Source organism: Eucyclogobius newberryi, unplaced genomic scaffold (assembly GCF_026437365.1).
Source record: "Eucyclogobius newberryi isolate DKJ021-1_F unplaced genomic scaffold, fEucNew1.0.hap1 SCAF_5, whole genome shotgun sequence".
NCBI classification, from domain to species: Eukaryota; Metazoa; Chordata; class Actinopteri; order Gobiiformes; family Gobiidae; genus Eucyclogobius; species Eucyclogobius newberryi.
The window spans coordinates 20989841-21009714 of NW_027316167.1; the positions used below are offsets into that span (position 1 = coordinate 20989841).

General features: G+C 40.2%; 1 protein-coding gene across 1 annotated transcript in view; it reads left to right on the forward strand.

The window, feature by feature from the left end:
• Positions 1 to 19874, forward strand: part of elp4 (elongator acetyltransferase complex subunit 4) — a 42503-nt gene that overhangs the window by 12280 nt on the left and 10349 nt on the right. The window contains exons 7-9 of the mRNA XM_072465117.1: positions 1355 to 1543; positions 4599 to 4707; positions 6375 to 6481. Of these exons, the coding sequence (XP_072321218.1) occupies positions 1355 to 1543; positions 4599 to 4707; positions 6375 to 6481 (405 nt within the window). The remainder of the gene's footprint in view (positions 1 to 1354; positions 1544 to 4598; positions 4708 to 6374; positions 6482 to 19874) is intronic.

Sequence of the window (19874 nt, forward strand, 5' to 3'; positions counted from 1 at the left end):
GACCTCCCTGCTTGTCACCTGGAGCCACCTCTCCCGTCACGCAGATGGAGGGTTTAACAGGCCTACCCCCCACTTCTCCTCCCCAAGCGCTGTCACTCACACACCAGATTAACTGCTGACATCATTAAAGCAGTGTGGCCGTCTGACATACTGTTGGCACAGTCCAGGAATGCACAGAGGCACATGGGCACTGGCACATGGGTGCCCTATACGGAAAAGCAGTTTTTATATACAGGGTCATTTTATGTTTGAATACAATATTTTCAATTAATGCATATTCTGCAGCAGCTTTTACTAGAAACACTTTGCAGAGGTGAGCCATTGCTGTATGACAGGTCCTTGGCTGGACTTAACTGGCACTGTTCCCTGACTTTTCTATAGGCCAGCTTTAAGAGTTCACTCTGGCTTCTTTCTCGGTTGTTGTCACAGCAACACTTGCCCCCTGCAGGACGCCAGACATTTTGAACTCTTTTAATAATATTACAATAATATTATGTGTTTCTTGAATGTCTTTGTTGGTGGACTATACAGATATCTTTAAAATGCCGTCTTTCACATTCATAAGCATGAGGACGATGGCTCTTGTCTGAGAGTTCCTCCTTTGGAAACTTTGACTCAGTTTTGAAAAAGTCACATGGACAATGGGGTTTATTTTTCTAAGATGCCTGTAACTCTGATCCAAATCTAAATAAGGTCAGGCTTTTGTGAAAGCAATGGAGAATGGGGCGGTGATTTTGGGAGGCTTTAAAAGATAGAGAGAGATAACATAAGCAACAACTGAAATGGGCCAATTTTAAGTCTTGGGTTTGTTTTCTAGAGATTCAAAAATAAATCCCAAAATGAAAACACGGTTGTTTCTAAAGGTTAGACATGTTTCTTCTTTTTGACAAGCTCTTTGCCACTTACTATGTCATTAATATAATATATTCTTGATTTTTGTTGTTGTTGATTTCTTACAGTGGGTTGCTACATTTCTGTCTACCCTCATTCAGGCCCCCTTGGCTAAAGAGTACAACTGTTTTGCCAAGAATGTGCTGGGGTTTCTGGGTGGCGGCCATATTGGAGGACAGTCTGACAGGTCCATTGTGTGTGTGTCAGATGGCCTCTGTGATTGGACAGTTGTGTCCAGTCACATTTAAGCTCAGTGTCCCAATAGTCTGCACTGGAGAGCAGACAGTCGCACCCAGAGTTCAGATTATTATCCCCAAAAATCACTTACATGTGGCAGTTCTCTCATCCATTGTGTTTAGCAGAAATAAATCAATATGTAATGCTGTGTTAGGTAATATCTCAGATTTGGATGTCGGTGTAAATGCATAAATAATTTGTTTTCATTGCTGATTCTTTTTTCCAGGCAAAGTCAAGAAACATCCTCCGCATCGGGCTTCACTCCCTTGGCTCGTCTCTTTGGGGTGATGACCTGTGTTGCTGTGACAACCCGAAGCATGCCCACGCCCTCACAACCTTTCTTTACGGTCTGCGGGCTTTGCTGAGGTCATCACTGGCAGTCGCTGTAGTTACTTTGCCTGCACATCTTATTCAGGTAAGACAGAGCAGTTAATTATAGTTAAAATCAATATATGTACACTAATTATATTATATTATATTGCTAATGTAATTTAGCATAAACATTGTAATTATATAGTTTTCAAAACTTTCAGCACATATATATTACTAGGTACTACTACAACATTTTCTAGGCCGCTGTTGTTCTTTTTTTTAAATAATTCCTCCTTTTAGGTTATGTATTTGTAAGGTGTGTGGATGTGTGTGTGTGTGTGGGGGGGGGGGGGGGCGTCTGAGTCCAGTCTGGCCTCTCAGTGTGAAGGTGGAGTCATCTGCTGAGGCATATGGCAAACCACAATCCTCCGCCAGACAGTCCACTAGTACATGAGGACAGAAGCAGCTGAGGCCATCACCCCTTCTTATATTTATCTTAACTTTAACTTGTACATATCTCGTACATGTTCATGCTTTTAAAACCTGAGTTCCTTCAGCAAAGGTACTTTTTCCTTGTAGTATAAAGGGGTCTGAAAGTGTAGAGTGTCAAACTCGCAGATGTCAGCTGTGGTGGTAGTGTTCCCCTTGTCTTTTGTTGGCCTGGACCCCAAAAGCCTTAATCTGTTCCCACCCTTCTGGATCAACCTAAAGAAAGAAGCCAAGAAAGACTGAAAGAGGGAGTCAAGTCAGGTGTTGGATGTTAGAGCCAGCACTGAGATAGTGAGCTAAATAATTATTAATAAAATAATATCTTATTATTGTCCTATTGCTGCAATCATTATCAACACCATTAATCAGAATCAGAAAGGGGTTTATTGCCATTGTCAGTGAACAGAATTCACAAACCAGGAACTTCCTTTGGCATTAAGGTGCAACATATAACAATGAATAAAATCGTAGATCCAGAGGAAATGGCGCTATGTATAAATCAATGGGACTTGGATTTATGTAATTATTAATCTATTTAGCCTGGGTTCGTCTAGACTTGCAATAGTGAGCTAGCAGTGACCACTCTGGACTCAATGTATTATTTAAGAGCCGTTGAAGCTGCGCAGCTCACTGAAAGCTCCTCACGGCAGCTCAATGCCACAATCTGTCTGAAACATGAATTAGTCTTGTCCTAGCTTAGTCCTCGTCCATCCGACCAGATCTCCTGCCACCACCCCATCACTGCCAGTAAATGCACGCAAATCAAAAAGCACACTCACCATTAATTTCTTCTATTTACACCTCTCCTGCTGCCCATGCTGAGTGGTGTCATGACCAATGCACTGACTTTGAGACTTATGTAGCACTGCCCACTGTGTTCTACCTTTTTCTAGATGTCTTTTTGAAATTTTGTGTTTTAATTATGGTTTTTCACATTACTATACTTTAATTTTAGCTTGCTTATTGAGATGTTTTACATTTGACTGAAAAGCAACAAGAAATTGTCCCAATCACTGCATATTAAAATGTGTTGCTGATAAAGTTGGAATTGAACGTATTTGATGTTAAAATAAAAATGAAACTGCTAAACACAAATTTGACGTTTGAATACTCTGACATCCATCATTGCACAACATGTTATTACTACTATGTATTTTGGAGGTAATAATATCCAGAAGTATTTTCTTGCTCCCTTATTATTATTGTTTGTGGTAAAGCTGTTAGACGGTTTGTACAGAGCAGGAAAAAAGTCTCAGCTGCCACTGAAGATTTGGATTATTCAGAATATTTACTGTGACAAGAAATATGCTAATGAATCGTGAACAAAATGTCCAAAGGATAAACTGTCCTCTCTCTGCCTCTTCAATCAATAATAAACTTACTGCAGGCTCCCCTTTTATCACCCCTTAAGTTTGAACCAAATAAACACTGACCTTTAAATGCCCTACAAGTGCACTCAACAGCTCTGTAGGATTTATGCAATAGTTGAAGTAAGCAACAAACGACAAATGTCTTGATTATATTCATAGTTTATAGATGCATCATTATTTAATTGGAGTTGGAGACTGACCTCACATACCCTATACGTGCTGGCTGTCCGGACTAGGATCTGCATACTTTAAAAGTAGGACAAAAAGGCAAAGGAAAAAGAAAGAGTTAGGAAAAGACACGGAGGCATGAAAACTGCATTAGCCGGTGGCAGCCAACACAGAGAGATGTATGTGAATGATTCAAGAGGCAAAAGAGATTAATATTTCAGAGCACTCTCTCTCCCTCCCTCCCTCTCCCTCGTTTCCCAATGTCCCTCTATCTTTGCTCCATCCATTCCTCTTTGATTTGCCCTCTTTACAGTTACACGTTTCAACCTAACCAGTAGGGGGAGCTCTCCTCATCAAGCTTCTGCACTGCTCTTTTTCCAGTAACATTTTATCCTCCTGAGCACATGTTTTGATTCTGCAGCTCCACTTTGTGTTTTTTCATTACTTGCAGTCAACATATTTTACCTTTTCATCTTTTTTCTTACATTGTAGTTTTTTGTATGTGCCTGTACAAATCTGTGAATACAGTAAATACAGTAAATTCAGAAATGAACCAGAGTACTTATAGCTGAATCATATTAGGCTGTGGAATAACTTATTCAATCACGATTCACTTAATGAATGATAAAAAAAACAACTCGATATTTTAAATACATTTAAAACGTATTCATACTCATCTTCTTTTTAAAAAAGCCCTTAAAACCTATCTATTTAAAACCACCTTTTAATAACTTTATCTTATGTTTGTCTCATTATGTAAAGCTTCTTTAGCTATCTTGAAAAGCACTTTACAATGTATTATATTATTAGAATTATTAAGAATAGTAAAGTATATTAAGAAACAGTCCTTTCAGAACAGAAAAAAACAGTTGGACAACTAAGACGCTGGAGTAAAAAGTTCTGTCACTCCTTAATGCATTCTGTGGAGATTGAAGTGAACTTGGCCTTGGCCTTCGTCACACATAACCCGAGTCCTTTCCCCTTTGCCTCTCTTCAGTTCCTATAAGCCCAGGACAGGACTAACCTGACCATGGGAAGTGATGACCTAATTTAATTGCAACACTGATGGCTCATCGGGAGGCTTTTAATTACCTGCTCATGTTTCTCTCTCATTCCCTGTCTCTCCAACAGAACAGAGCGTTAATGGGTCGGATAGCCAAGCTGTCCGACACCGCCATAGCACTGGAATCATTCAAAGGCTCTGAGAGGGAGACCAACCCACTATATAAAGATTACCACGGTATGAACACACAAACATACACTGGCTTTTCTCTCTGTGTCTTCCAAACGCATACACTAGGCAGTGCATTAAGTTGCGGGGCTTGGGCTGTGGATGGAGGCAGGGCATCCCTCTCGCAGGCCAGGCTGTCAGTGCAAGTTAGCGTGTTGCTGCTCAATCAGACGTGCTCCTCAGTAGACAGGCCGGGGGGTATTCAGCTGCCACGCCGTAGCCCTCTCCCTTCCTCTATCCCTGGCTTCTCTCCTCTAGCACAGCCTCCCTCTCTCACCCTCAGCCCTTGCCCGGTCCCAGCGCCTAGACCCCTGAGGCCCAGAGCAGACTAACACTGGGGAATCGATATCCTGGCCATCACTCTCTCATCCCCTCTGCTTCTATCTCCCTGTCTCTCGCTCAATGTCTCCCTAACCAGCATGAGCTTCTAATAAATGTAGGCAAGGTTTTTAGGGACACAAACAAATGAGGAAAAAGCCCCATGGGATGCTTTGGAAGGGGTCTTTATGCCTTCTTTGGGGCAGCCATTAATTTTTCTCAGATTTCTTCATCCTCTCTCCTCCTATCAATTTAACTCTGTTCATGCATAAAGGTCAGTAAAACCAATGAAGCAGTTTTTGTAGTTTTAGCATTGCCTGTGAATTAATTTTCTACTGTCTGCTGTAATCCCTTTTTCTCTGATGTATAAAAAAACAGGTTGCACTTTTCAACAAATGAATTACACTTTACCGCTGCGTATCATTTTTACTTGTGTCAAAAACTGTCCTTTTTGTGAGATCAGCCAGAGGTTGGTTTTTGAAATACATTTGAATGTGCGTTAGTCATGAGTGCAAGCGCATCTGGTATGAACGTAAGCGTGCGCGAGGGGATGCGCGTGCGTGAGTGTTTGCGGCGGCAGTTCGGGGCTGCTCAAAGCATGCTGGGAAGCCTGTCACTGCACATCATGCAAGAGGAAATCACCCAAGTGCACAGAGGAGAGAGCCCACCATCCCCCCACTTTGTCTGTCTGTTTCTCTTCCTCCATCACTCCCTCCATCTCTTCTCCTCTATCCCACACTTGTGCCAGCCCACTTTTACCCCTCTTTCCCAGCTTTGAACCAATGTAACTTTGTGGCAACCACTTGAAGATGGTTGTCATATGAATGTTGTATGTTTTCTGTGACGTAAGATTATTTTATCCACACATTTATTTGGCAACAGTGGAATTGCTATACAAAGAAGTTTATAGTTATAATTAGGGTTGGGCGATATTTTACAAAAATAAATATCTAGATCATTTTTGCGAGTATCTCGATAATGATATTCAGACGATATTGTGTTACTCCAACCGAAATGTGTTCAAACATGTCTCATGTCATGCTAAATGGCTGTAAAATAAATCTCATATGTTGAAAAATATGAATATTTATCTTCTTTTTTTTTAGCAGTTTTTACTAAAACAAATTACTCTATATTAAAATGCTATATATTTTCATAACAGCATTACAATATTATATACATTTGGATATATTGCCCACTTTTAGTCACGGTCCATGTTATAATTTACTGTATGCGATACATTTTCAGTATCTTCAGTTATTAGTCTTCTTAGAATCAAACACATACTGTTTGAGTTTTAATTAAAGTAATAAATACTTGTGTATCTACTGGATCAAGCCTGTTCTGTGTCCATCCAGGTTTGCTGCATGTGCGTCAAGTTCCTCAACTGAACTGTTTGGCCAGTCAATTCCCTGATCACAAGGACCTGGCTTTTAAGCTCAAGAGAAAACAATTCAGCATTGAGGTAATTTTTTTACTCTCTCATTTTGGGGGTGGGGGGTCAAAAATGTATATCTTGAAATATATTTTTTAAATTAGCTGGATAACGATATTCAGACAGAATAACAATGCATCAGGAATGTGCTAAAATGTGCCTGTAAATGTGTTTGTTGAGTTGGGAATGGATCATAAAATTAACCAGAAAAAGGCATAAATGTCACTTTGTACCCTTGTTTGGGAGCTTAGACTAGATGTTTCTCTTGTCCCTTTTTGAGGCCATTTTAATAGTTTGAATTATAGACGATATACTCGATATTCTAATTGTGTACATCTCCAAAACATAATCTGTAATATTGTACTTTTTTTTTTTATGCGTCTCCCACTTCTACTCTCATTTTAATTTTTTTTAAATTGGCCTACACTTTCACTATGTGATTGTTAATTTACCAAATATCTTGTCATACGCCAGAATCACCAGCAGTGAATCAGACTGAAATATATCTGTTTGGTGCGGACTGCAAATTTTCTGTAGAAAACAACATAGAAAAGAATTTCTAAACTCAATGCACATTCTTGAATTTATGTTGATTAACCTCCTCTATTTATTCTATATTATGAATCCTCTTCCCCGCAGAGTCGAAGGTACATTCATTTTGACCATGTCACATCATCACTCTCAGGGCAATCAATCTGTCAGTGAACAACCACTGTGGAAGCAAATTAAGGGGCCCTCCTCTTAGCTCCGGCTCATGATTGGTTCTCATTACATTATCATTACCTTATCACACCCTCTGGTCCCTATGAGCTCTATTGTCTGAGTCAAGAGCTGAGGGGGAGGAATTACCCCTCTGCCACCATTGCCCATATTCATCCCTTGCCAGCCTTTACCATCCTTTCTCTTCTGTGTCCCTCCCTCGTTCCTAAATAGGCCACTACAGTATAGATTTATAAGACCCATAAATGTCAAGGTGGTTACCCTCAATGGTCTTTTAATTAGCCCTCTGTGTTGGCGAGGGCAGGGGCCATGGCCTGCAGCATCACGTGCAACTCTTGGGGCCATGTATCTCAGCAGCACACAGTTAAAATTAACCGTTGTCGCTCGCCTTTATTTTGGTCGGTTTACAGGACTTTTACTACTCCATTATAAGGTTTGGTGCTTAAAGGCGTTGTACCAAATTTTTGCTGTCTTAAAAATGTGAAAAACACATGTTTTGCTCACTTGCCTAATGCATTCCTAGCATAATTATTCACTGTGATGTGTTTATAAATGCTTTTCACCTCTTCAAGTGGCCAGAGAAAGTTTTGACATTTTGCTAACAACAACTAGCATGCAAACAGCGCACTTCCTGCTTCTCAGAGAATAAAACACTTTATAATTAGATGCAGAGAACGTGGTCCATTTTATGATATACTTTATTATGTTTATATATTACTTTATTATGTGAAGAAAAGAAAATATAGACCCATTATCTTTAAAATGGTTTCATAGCATGGGGGCATTCGGAAGTCTATCATAGCTGCACCTGTTGACACAAGAACGTATAATACAAAAAGTCAATTGGAATCTCCTGCTACGACTTGCTGTTGAGCAAAGGGTATTTCCCAGAAAATATTGTATCACCACCAGCCAAATGTCAACGCAAGTCAAACTCAAATTAGTCATTCAAATGTAATTACTTTTGCTTTTTTGTGTTGTGTTCTCTGCGATACTCACTGCTATTCATTCATGCAGCACCTGAAACAGAGTCATTTGTCTCGGATATCACCACTGGTATTCTTCATTTGCACGTCTGGCTATGTGCTGCTCCTTGCTGTGTGTGACCGGCTGGTCAACTGTGACGGTGGCCCACTGATTGACATATGAGAGAGTGATAAGAATCTAAGCCCTGTGTCTGACATGTGACAGCCCACACCATCCCTGCTAATCACCTCATTTACCCGAGCTACAGGATTCTTCTGCCTGGAGCCACGCGGTACAGCCAGCTCAACGCCAAAAACATCTCAAGCCAGACTGGAGGACACAGCCTTAACCTGCTGCCCTCCACGTTAATATTGTGTAGTTAACTTGCATTCATTCTGGTGTATTTTTTATGTCTGACAGGAGATTAGCAGTAGGGCTGCACTGATCAATGGGAATAATTGACTAGTTAACAATTTAATCATTCTTCATCTTTATATGGGCTTTACCCAGTCTAAAACACACAAGCAAGATTATTAAATCAAAATGTAAAAATAAATATTTAATTTTGTTTTTATTTAATTTTCATTTGTTTGTCCTATTCATTACTAGAAGTTCCACTGTCAGTTTAATGCTAATACTATTATCATTCTTGTATTAATTGACAAATCTCCTGAATTTTTTTTTTTTTCATTATAAATTATAAATAAAATAAGTGCTTTATAGTTACACTTTATTTTACTGCCACTGGCAAACTGTTGCATAATTTTATTTCACAAACTGAAGCACAAAAGCTCTTCCAAATTTGTTCGCACATTCATTGATTTAAAGGTAATTTTGTTTTTTGTTTCTCAGATTGAAAGCCGCAAAGAGTTTTTGAATATTTTAAGGAAAAGATTTACTAATAGCCTTAAATACCAGTTGTAATGTTTGACAGCCTATTTGTCAGAAAATTTGAATCATTTTAATGTTAGGAATAGTGGGGCAGCATGTGAGGTATGGTAGTGCTTTATAAACCAGAACCTGTCTCACTCTGTTAAGTACTGCAATACTGTGTTTAATTTGTGATTGTCCATTATAACTAATGGTGATAATAGTTCACATCAAACCACAATATTTTACCAGGTTGTACTGTTACATCTTTAAATAAGCCTTTGAAATTGGTTGTTAGAATAAAATAGATTTGTGTCGTCAGCAAACCTCATGGTTTTAAGGTGTTGTGGCCCGTAGGCTTTATTGACAGGAAAGTACAGAGTGAAATGGGGGATGAGAGAGAAGGGAGGACATGCAGTAAATTGTCAGGTGCACGTGGAGCCTGGCATACGTGTACTGTGCCTTAACCACTCGACTTGTTTTCTATCACTCAAATCACTTTAATCCATTGTAAAACGAAGCCCCTAATCCCATATTGTTCCAATTTCCCTTTTTCATTTATCCTATATCAATTGATTTAATCTGTGATGAAATAATAATTTGACTAGTTGACTAATTGAAAAAAATAATTGCTGACTAGTCGACTACTATAATAGTTTAGTTTCTACAGCACAATTACTCACAGTTGTGCTGCTAACTCCTTTTCTAAACTGCGGTTTCAGTCTCACAGTAATATTCAGATCAGTTTAAATTGTTTGTTCAGTATTAATTTTGTATTGTTTGTGTTCCAAAGCTGTCAATATATGTACTGGTTAATCGATAAGGTAACTACAGTGATGGCTGATGTTTTTTAAGGGTTCAAACTGCGGTTGATGAGTACTTATTAGCACAAAGCCTGCAGCCAGAATTAACCTGTCGCCCTTGTCTGAGCAGGTAGGGAACGTAGGTGTTTCGAAAGATTAACACATACTAATAGACACGCAGCAAACACGAGTCTGTATTGTCATTTAGTTCATGCCTTTGACAACGCTCACACACTGACTTGGGGTGACAGAAACTTTGTCATGCACGCACATTTTAGAAAACTGTCCCGCCTTCTCATATTAGGCCAAAATAGGCTTCTGTCATAACTGCTTTGAGGATGAAACTGGGAAGAATGCTGGTGGTATGTAATTACATTAGTCTTACCTCTGGGTGACCCTTTAAACTGACTGGCAATGCGCCTGTGGGGTTCTGAGGGCCACAGGCGGGTCACAGGGTCAAATACAGTATAAGACGAGGATTTGTCAAATTAGTCAGCTTTTTAAAGAGGCAATTTAAAGGTGTCTATTGCAATGACAGCGCTTCACTTTGAGGACTGTTGACTGTCTGCATAGTCGGAGTCTAGCCTACCTTTAGTTTAGCCTGAGCTGATTATACTCTTGATATTTTAGGTATGGCTTTGGCGCTCTACTCATTTGGATTTCACAGTTGATAATTTTTATAATGAATTGATTTATATCATCTCCATTATAAAGGCGTTATATGGACGACAGTAGCATGGTGAAAACATCGAGTGAGTTTACTAGAGTTTTAGGAACGACTGATCAGTTTATTCTACTTTATACAATATAGATATTCTCTGTACTGTATAAACAAAACTATCTGTACAAATGGTTTTGGCTTGAACGCCTGTAAGCCTGTGGTCTTGTGTGTGCTGTATGGATACATAGTCAGGATATAGAAATAGTTAATAGTTTTGGGAGCCTCTACCAGCACCACGCGATGCTGCCTTTAAGTAGGCCGATTGCTGCTCCGGGCATGTAAATTGTACTTTGAATTTCAACATCATCAAACGAGAACAGAATGATTGGGGCCATGTGCCAGAGTTTTGCTTAAAATGTAGCTATAAGAATTAAAATGGCATAAACTAAGTGTCTGAATATGGTAGTGGTTAAAGATAAGTTTTCTTGGCATGTCCTCAAAACATCTTTTAGCCACACCTATGGCCGCCCCCTGTTGCAGCCTTTGGGTGCCAAGGGAAGGGTGTTAATGGAGCTATGTGAGGAGCAGAGCAAAGACTGTAAGGGGAGGGGTGCGCTGGTGAAGAGGAGCAGTTAAGTGATTCTCGGGTCAGGTCTAATTAAAATGAGGGCTTTTCCTCAGAGGCACTAAACCATCTTATCAGAAAGCAAATGTAAAGTGGAGAAAAATATTTACAGAGTTGGACAAGTCACAGTCCTGGAGCATCTTTTGTCTGCTTGTGTCTTTGTTTATGCTCCATGCCTGGTGATTGTATGTGCTTTCATGACGAACAGTTGATTCATATGTACCAGTAATTCCCTGTGCATATTTACAAGAGGAAACCAAATGGATAAGGCAAGAAATCCAATAGGTTCATAAAATGCATATTCTGCATTTGCGATTCATAGCATTATCTTGGGAATCACAATCAGATGTGAATGGACCTTTGGAATAAAAATGTCAGTAAATAATTTATACCTCCTCCCTCAATGCACACCGTTCTCACCCACGTTTTAGAATGAGGTGTAGTTAGGGTGAGTGTGCGAATGAGAAAGAGACTGAGAGAGTGCAGACCAGGCAGTGGCACGCGATCAGACCCGTTAGCTGAACAATATTCGCAACATACATCAGATACGCATCAATTATTCAAAGGGTTTTCATCTATTCTGGAAATGTGCTTGTATGGACTGTTTGCTGACTCTTGGGTTTGTGAGGGATGTTTTTTTTAACTTATTTACAGATTTATGTGTTATGATACGACTGTGGCATCATATCTTTGGCTTCATGACAAATAAGACATATTTAGTTAAAATGTCAAGACCTTTTTATTCGACGGGCGTCTGCATCAACAAACATTTAATTCTGTTAATGCAGCGAAAAATGAATATTTACAGAAGTTCAAAATATTTTAGTTCAGAATTCTAATCGTGACTGAAATCATGATTAATATTCTGAAAGAAATGTAATAACTAATATAAGAGATTTGTTGATGTGTACCACACAAGACAAACTGAAATATTCTTTCACAGTTATTGTGAAAATACTGTGTTGATTTGGGCTGCAACAATTATGAAAATCACAAATGAAAATTACAATTAGTCAAACGATTATTTCTATTTTGTGTAAGTGTATTATTGCTGCTTTTTTATATAATAATGCCACTGTCTTTGCTGGAGACCTTTTTAAAAAACGTGTTTTAAAGTCAAACAATTATTTTTTATAGTCAACTGGTCGCTGACCGATCAATACAGATCTAGTGTTGATGAAAACTTAGTTTATAGAAAAGAAAATGTGTTTTTACCAACTTCGATGTCTGCTTTTTCACTTGTTTTTTCTTGCACTAGGGCAACAGACATTTCTTGCTGATTTTTCTGGACTCTTAAGGTCCAACTATGTGCTGTCCTCTGCACCTTATCAACACTGTGCCAAAATAATACTTGCAACTTCTGAATACCAAAGTAAACCAAACAGACCACATGCACCATTTTCTGCCAAAGCGAGTAACAACTTGGTCTACATGAGCCTGGTTGTGAAGCTGTTTCATCAATGAGCAGTGAACCTTTAACATTGTCCATGCTCCGCTCTGCCCGGATCAGTCCAGACCAGCCACACTGGACTCAAACCTGATTAAAGCAGCACTAGTCGTCTTCAGCTTGTATTAAAAGTACAAGTAAAGGGCTGTTTCTTCAGGCCACTTTGTTTCTATGAGGTCTTTGCTCGTATAGAACCTGAATAAATGCATTCATATTTGTAACATTACCATAATGATAGTGGCATTTAGTTATTGCCAAGGGTGCTAGGTTTAGGATTTTTTGTATAAAGTTTCCCAACTGGTGTAACAAAAGTCACATGTCTCTGCAGAAAAAATGTCAAATTGCCATGTGGGCACAAACACTTCCATGGTTTGAGTGGTTCAAAGGTGGAATGTTGATCCGGAGCAGGAGCATCAACCTCTGGAACGCTCCCTGCTTGGGTCCTAAAAATAACTTTCCCACACTCTCACCGCTCGATCTGCAGAAGGTTCACAACATGGAGACCGACTGGGGGTTTCTTTTAAATGGACGTTTTATTTTTCAGTCAAAACGGCATCTATATATAACAGTTAACAGTGTTTCATGCATGAATGTTGTATTTTTTATCATGAGCTTTAGCATCTCACATAGAGCTAAATGATCTGATTGTGATTTTCCTGACGAGCACTGTGAAGACAATTCAATTCACAATGTACGTAGAGGTCCAAACTACAGGGTTTGCAGCTTTTACGCAGAATAAGACAAGATAATGTGTTGACAGTTATATGAAATAATTGCAGTTTTTGCGATTTGCTAATTGTGACCATTCAAATTTCAAATGAATTGTGAAATATTAAAATTGGAAACGATCGCAGTGTAGATTATTTGACTCTTTAGTTCTGTATTGGTCATGCAGCTGCCATTTAATTGTGCCGAGGCACCACTAAAATTAACACAAATCTTTTTCGTTGCTAATTTATTATCCACAGTTGCTAAGTATGAGAAATGAAGAAGAGCTGAACAATGTTATTGTACAGATAACTACGTATATCTTCCAACATCCATTATTTCATATGATTTTGTCAGAAGCCCTACCTGATAAATTGTTCCTCTTTCTTCTTGATTTAACTTCATCATAATTAAGGTATTTGTTTCTGCTAATCACATGAACCACTTAACCCCTTCTACTTGGAATAGGCCAGTGTATTAAATGGAGTCAACCAACAGTCAATGCAAAGTTGTTTAAATGAGTGAGACACATTGAGCTGCGGCTGAATGTAGTTGCACTCATGAATTTTGTGAGGGCAAGTGTCCTTCAGAGTTCACAGGTGGCTATTGAAAGGCTTAGCTAGATGATGGAGGATAGTTAGACACGTAGAGCTTTGAATAGACTTTAATTACCCTCTATAGTCAAAGCACAGGGCACTGGGAGGACAAGTCTGCACTTCAAAAGAGAACTTTGAGGGCAAGATGCTTACAGCTTATCAAAAAGGTTTATGACATGCTACATAAGTCATACAGAAGCATCAACTCGTTCTTGTTTCTCTGTTACCTAGTGCACATATGTGATTGTTGTTAAAGTGGGGGATGTTTGGGGTGAGAGAGTACTCCAGTGTGTGGCTTAACCAAACTTTCCTTTTGTCCACAACAATGATGAGTGATGATGAGTGACAGGGGTGTTAGCAGTGGGATCTGGGGAACAGAATGTGGCTAAGCAGTGTTCACCCAAACTCACACAAAAGGCCCCAGAAGGTCACATTAGAGGCAAGCATCTTCTATGACACATGTTAAAGATGTCATGTCATATTCCTATGTTTAATATTTGACGTTATCACAGGGCTGTTTTGACCCTGGCGTACATTCCCCAAATTATCCCTGACCTTTAGTTTCACTTCTTTAAATTAAAATCTAAATCTGAGGTTTCTGTCACTTTACATTTGTCTTTTACAATCAGAATATCTTAACTACAAGGCATGAAGGCGCGACAATGTGTGAGGCAGTTGTCCTTTTGTTACGCAAGTCTATACATTCTGCTTACCCAGGCTGACCACACAGGCCCCTCCCCCTGCACCTCACGCGCTCATTGTGGCCGGTGCTAGTTAAGAATGGGGAGAAGTTGCGTGCAAATGTTTCCCGGGAGGCAGCCTAGGGTTTGCAGGCTGAGGATGGCTCTAGATGAGATGGCAGTTAGCAATGAACCAGTATTTTTCTTTAGCTGCTAACTTACTCCCCCTCCCTCTCTCTGAGCGCAGCAGTGATGGTAATGGGGGGTGACAGCTCACCTCTCCCTAGCGTGCCTACCGTCCTCTGAGCGTTACAGCCCCCTCAAACCTCGCCACTGCTCCCTAAGGCCTCAAGGCCACAAAGGTTACTCCATATGTTAGAATCCCCTATCCCTCTGACAATGGTACCACCAGAGCTTTGGCTTAATACAGTCATACTTGTTTTTGTTGTACTCTGCTATAAACCTATAGTTTTCACAATCTTAACGGTTGACTCCTTTACACAAGCTCGTGGTGGCTTTGGAAAGCATCTCTACTTTTCAATCTGTACTACGGTACTTGGAAGGCTTTGTAGCTTAAAACATATGTGATGAGAAGTAGTCTATTTGATTATATCATAGCTGAACAACTCCTCTTTTCAAACCGGAGAGTCTAGTCACTTGTGGTTGGCAGGAATAAATTCTTTAGTTTTAATATAAGCCATAACTGTGTGAGTGCGCATCTTTTCATTAAACATTTAGCAGGCTACAATCTGCACCATGGTGTTCATTGCCTCATTTATTGTTCTGATGGAATGAGTGACTGTGCTGATTGTGCCCTTTCCGATTCTGATAACACCACTCACCCTAATAGCAGTCCAATATTAAATATGAGGAAATGCCCTGGTGTAATCTGACTTGTCTTAATTACAGGCAGTATCCAGTAATAGGCTGCATCCATAGATATGAGCCATTAGAGCAGTGTCTCTGGCGGAAAAGGCCTGTTTGGCTATGAGGCGGCTGATAAAGAACCCATGCCTCATTTACCTCCAATTTTTTGTTCACACATCTCTGTATTAAATTCATTCGTAGCAAAGGACAATGTTAAACTGATTTGTGGGATCCCTTCTTGTCTCGTGTAACTAATCTGCTCTGTTTGCACTGTCAGCAATCACCAATGTCAAACCCACAGAAAAAAATTGGTTACTCAATAAATAAATTCTCCAAAAAGTTAATTCCTCAGATCATCATCATACAGCCACCTCTTATCAGCTCACTCAGACTTGCAGAAGTGCACTTTTAAAAGTGACTCGTATCAAGAACAATTTCCTTGTGATTAAGCCATTTAAAATTATCTCTGAAGATTATTTTTGTAGTAGTATTTTTGTACAAAGCCCAGTTCAAAACCGTAATCATTTTGAACTCAGTTTGGCTTATTTAACATGCAGAATTTTATCTCATGATAAAATTAAAATCCTCAAAACAAAGTCATCTCATTTGAGATAATACACCCATTATTAGTATGGAAATTAGAAGTGGAATGAGCTGAAGGCTTGTCACTTGAGTGACAGTTAAAGATACTCTTGGTTCAGCGCACTGTATTTAAGGCATGTTTGATATTTCCCAAACTCTGTATTTGGCAAATTATCCTTAGGTGGCAGCTCAAACCTTGTTGGTATTTAAGACAGATTTGAGTGAAAATTACCGAATTGTGTTGGTGGTTGCATTTAAGGAAGCATCAGTCTCATAACAGGGAGGTGTCGTCTGCTGACAGATCACTGTCTGGATGAGAGAGCACAGCAGCATCCCACCTCATTACCGTAGCAACACACAAACCCAGGGACCGACGTACTGCTCGCTGTGATTAAGATGTAAATTTCCTCTAATTGGAATGTAAATTCATACATTTATATGAAGACGTCAGCTGTCAGATTGCAATATTGTGTCCTTTTTTCTCCAACTCCCCTGTTCCCCAGGCAGGGACTAGGTGCATATAATCTGTATCATACCCGTGCAGCCCATCCTGGGATTTGCCGTTTGTTTAATAGCTCGCCCATTGTCCTGCATCCTGCCCGTCATTGTACTGCTCCCATTCATGTTTCTGTGTTTTGTTGCAGTGTGATTTGCTCTCTCTACCTATGTTTGTTCCTCCATGCATGGCTGAGCCGTCAGGGCTTTGGGGATGAGGAGGGACTTTGTGACGGGGCTGGGGTCATCGGGTGGCCGTATTTTGTGTGTGCATCGATTACTTCTGCTGAATGTTCCTCAATGCAAATAAGTCTGCCACTTTGAGAGGAAGCACATGTATCTGAAGTAATTAATTTTACCCTTGAATGCCAGCTGTGGTGTTGGTGTGATCTGCTCTATACTGGGCCTTCTCACCAAAAAGGAAGGTGTTACTTTAGTGTTTTGGCCGATGTTGCATGTTTGCCAATATATGTTCACTCCAAATAAGTGTTGTGCTTATTCAGCAGTTTGTGTTTTTTATTTTATTTTATTAATAGCACTTTAATTAACAGCAGCAGTGTACTGTCACTCAACACCTGCAATATTTTACCATTTTGATTCAAAAATTCAAACATACAAGTCATAGATTTTTTTTCTCATTTAGAATCAGAATCAGAAAAGGTTTATTGCCGTTGTCAGTGAACAAAATTCAACGAACTTGCTTTGGTGATTCAGTGCAAATGGAGACATGAGACTTACACATCTGCCAAAGACTTTGCTCTTGCAATGTTAACCAACAATAAAACTGTGATTGTCAGTTCAGGCACATAGCCAAACCACACCTTTTGTTGTCAGGTTCACCAAATCATTTTCACTTGTCAAATATACTTAAGTGGTGACAGATGCTGCTGCAGGAAATAATCTGATGAACAAAAACAAAAGCGTTTATCCACCTTAACCATTGATATGTGTTGGAAGATACTGCACATGGCCTGTTCTTATAAAGAGCGTGTGAAGTGGAGGGAAAACATAATTGAGTCATGCTGAAAATTTGTATGCCTGTTTTGGATTCTCAAGAAGTGTCGCAACCAAGAATTTCTGTCATTTTGTTAACAACTGTGACCAACCCACCTGTGGCATTTGACCTACAGTGCACACATGCTCTTCTTTTAAATGAACAAGGAGCCCTAATAAACCTGCCTTCATCTCATCTGCTCCCTTCATCAAATTGCCTTTACCTCACGGATTCAATAGCTCGGAAAGTGACACGTTCCCAGCCGTTGTATCTGTTAACCAAAAATTTGCCTTAAGTCGGCCAAATCAGGACGGCTTGTTCTCGTGGCTTGGAAATCATCTCATCAAAATTTTCATCAAACCCATCACTTTTGAATGTTCAGGTGTCAAAGGAGGAAGTGAATCATCTTGTTGCCTCTGGCTGTCATGCAACATTTCAACTGTAGACGGTGATTCACGGTGGACGTTGAAGAGTTATTATTAATGACTTGTTTGTTTGCATTTTCCTTGGGCTGTGTCTCAAACAGCACAAACTTGGCCCACTGTCCCTCTGTTAGCTTAAAGAGAGATGGGAAGGAAGGAAGTGGGGCAGAGCGGCAGACAGATAGGGGAGACAGACACCATTTTGTCCCCAGGTACGACACAGGCACTCATGCAGAAAGATCCCACATGGAGGAGGTGGGAGAGGAGGAGGGGGCATCAAGGAACTATCTCCTCATTTAGACTCTTCCGTATTCCAAATACCTCTGTCCCACTTCTTGTCCAACACACCTTTGATATATGTCTTAAATCAACATTGTAATGCACATCAATGTCACTTAATACAGGTTGTCCCACTTTGTCAGATGTTTAACAGAGATATTTCGATGTAAATGCTAACTCATTTGCTTTTCAGCCAATATGGCCTTCATACATAGTTGCTGCTGTGATTACCCTCGAGCACGCCATCTTAAATGCAAATATGTGTCAGCTACAGTATTCACCAGTTTATTCAACTGTGTGGCTATCTCATGGCTGCTTGCTTTAAAACAATTAAACTTGGCTCCTCCCCTGCAACAAAAATCATTTGTGGATGTGTTGGGTGAAATTTAGCAAGAAATTATCATTTTCTGAATCACTTCACTCGGCTTGCACAGTGTTTGTTTCATTCTTCTTCTTTATGTGCCTGGTCTTTGAGGTCTTCAAAAGACTTACATCCTGCTGCATGTTCTTCTATTTGCTTCTTTTCTCTGCACTTTTCTCAGCATTATCCAACAGCACTTTTTGTGCGTGCAAATGCTCTCTGAACAGCGTCCTTTCTTCCCTTTCAGGCAGGATGTCATTGTTGCTGCCTGTGGGCTGGGTGTATTTATTTAGGGGTAATTGGTGTGTGGATGAGTGAGGTAATGAGGTGCATCCACACTTGGTTGCTCCCTGCCTCAGCCTGAGACAGACGCAGCCTAGCTGGGCTCCGGCTTGAGCTGTATACCCCTCTGCAGTTTGTGCGACACAAGCCAGAAAGGCTCTTTCATACCCAGGTGGACAAACACAATCGCCGGGGCTGATACCTCAATGAGGCGTCTGTAGTTTGAAGTGCTGAGTGCTCCAGTATGCGCACGTGCACCATCACTACATCTGTGTGTTGCTGTGCATGTATTGTTGGAGAAGTGGGAAAAACAGAACTTGATTGCTTGCCTGTGTCAATCTTGGGTTCTTGTTTGCCTTGTAGCTGTTTGTAGAAGTGATTTTCCCTGTGCGTTTGTGAGTCCATGTATCAAGATGAGTGGCTGTTCAATTGAGCTCAAGGAGGACCTTTTGGCTGTGCGAGCCCCCTGCCAACCTCGGACTGGCCCTGATGTCCTGTAGAGTTACCTAATGATTTCACTTACACCTCCCTTATCTGTGTGGCCCACGTGGCAGCAGTCGTCTGACGCTTCAGCCTTTACATGCCATTTGCTGCTTCTTATCCAGTAAAATTCAATTGCACAGAACTCCCACTGTAGACTCACTTGTCTCTTCATTTCTCTAATGCTTTCATCTCTTTTTATTCTTTGAATTTGAATTTGATCTCTTTCAAGTTGACACATAGTCACCATCTGATTGTGAACTCAAAAGATGAGTCTGGCACCCACAGGTGCTCTGCACTTTATAATATGCATATATTATTTTGTTGTTATCAGGGTAATTGGTGTAGACCTGCCAGCCTTTGATAGACACACAATTACTGTATGTGATGCATAAGTGGGCTCATTTCAGGACAGGATTTTGAGTTGCTAATGGTGCATTATTCAGCTTTTGGTCCGTCCCCAAAAGTGCCGGGCCAAATCAAACACGCCGCTCCAGGGTAATTGAGGCCCACTCCGCACCCCCTGTGGTGAGCAAGGCAGAACTGTAATCCCCTGACAACTCTGACTTGGCCCCAATCTGGCAG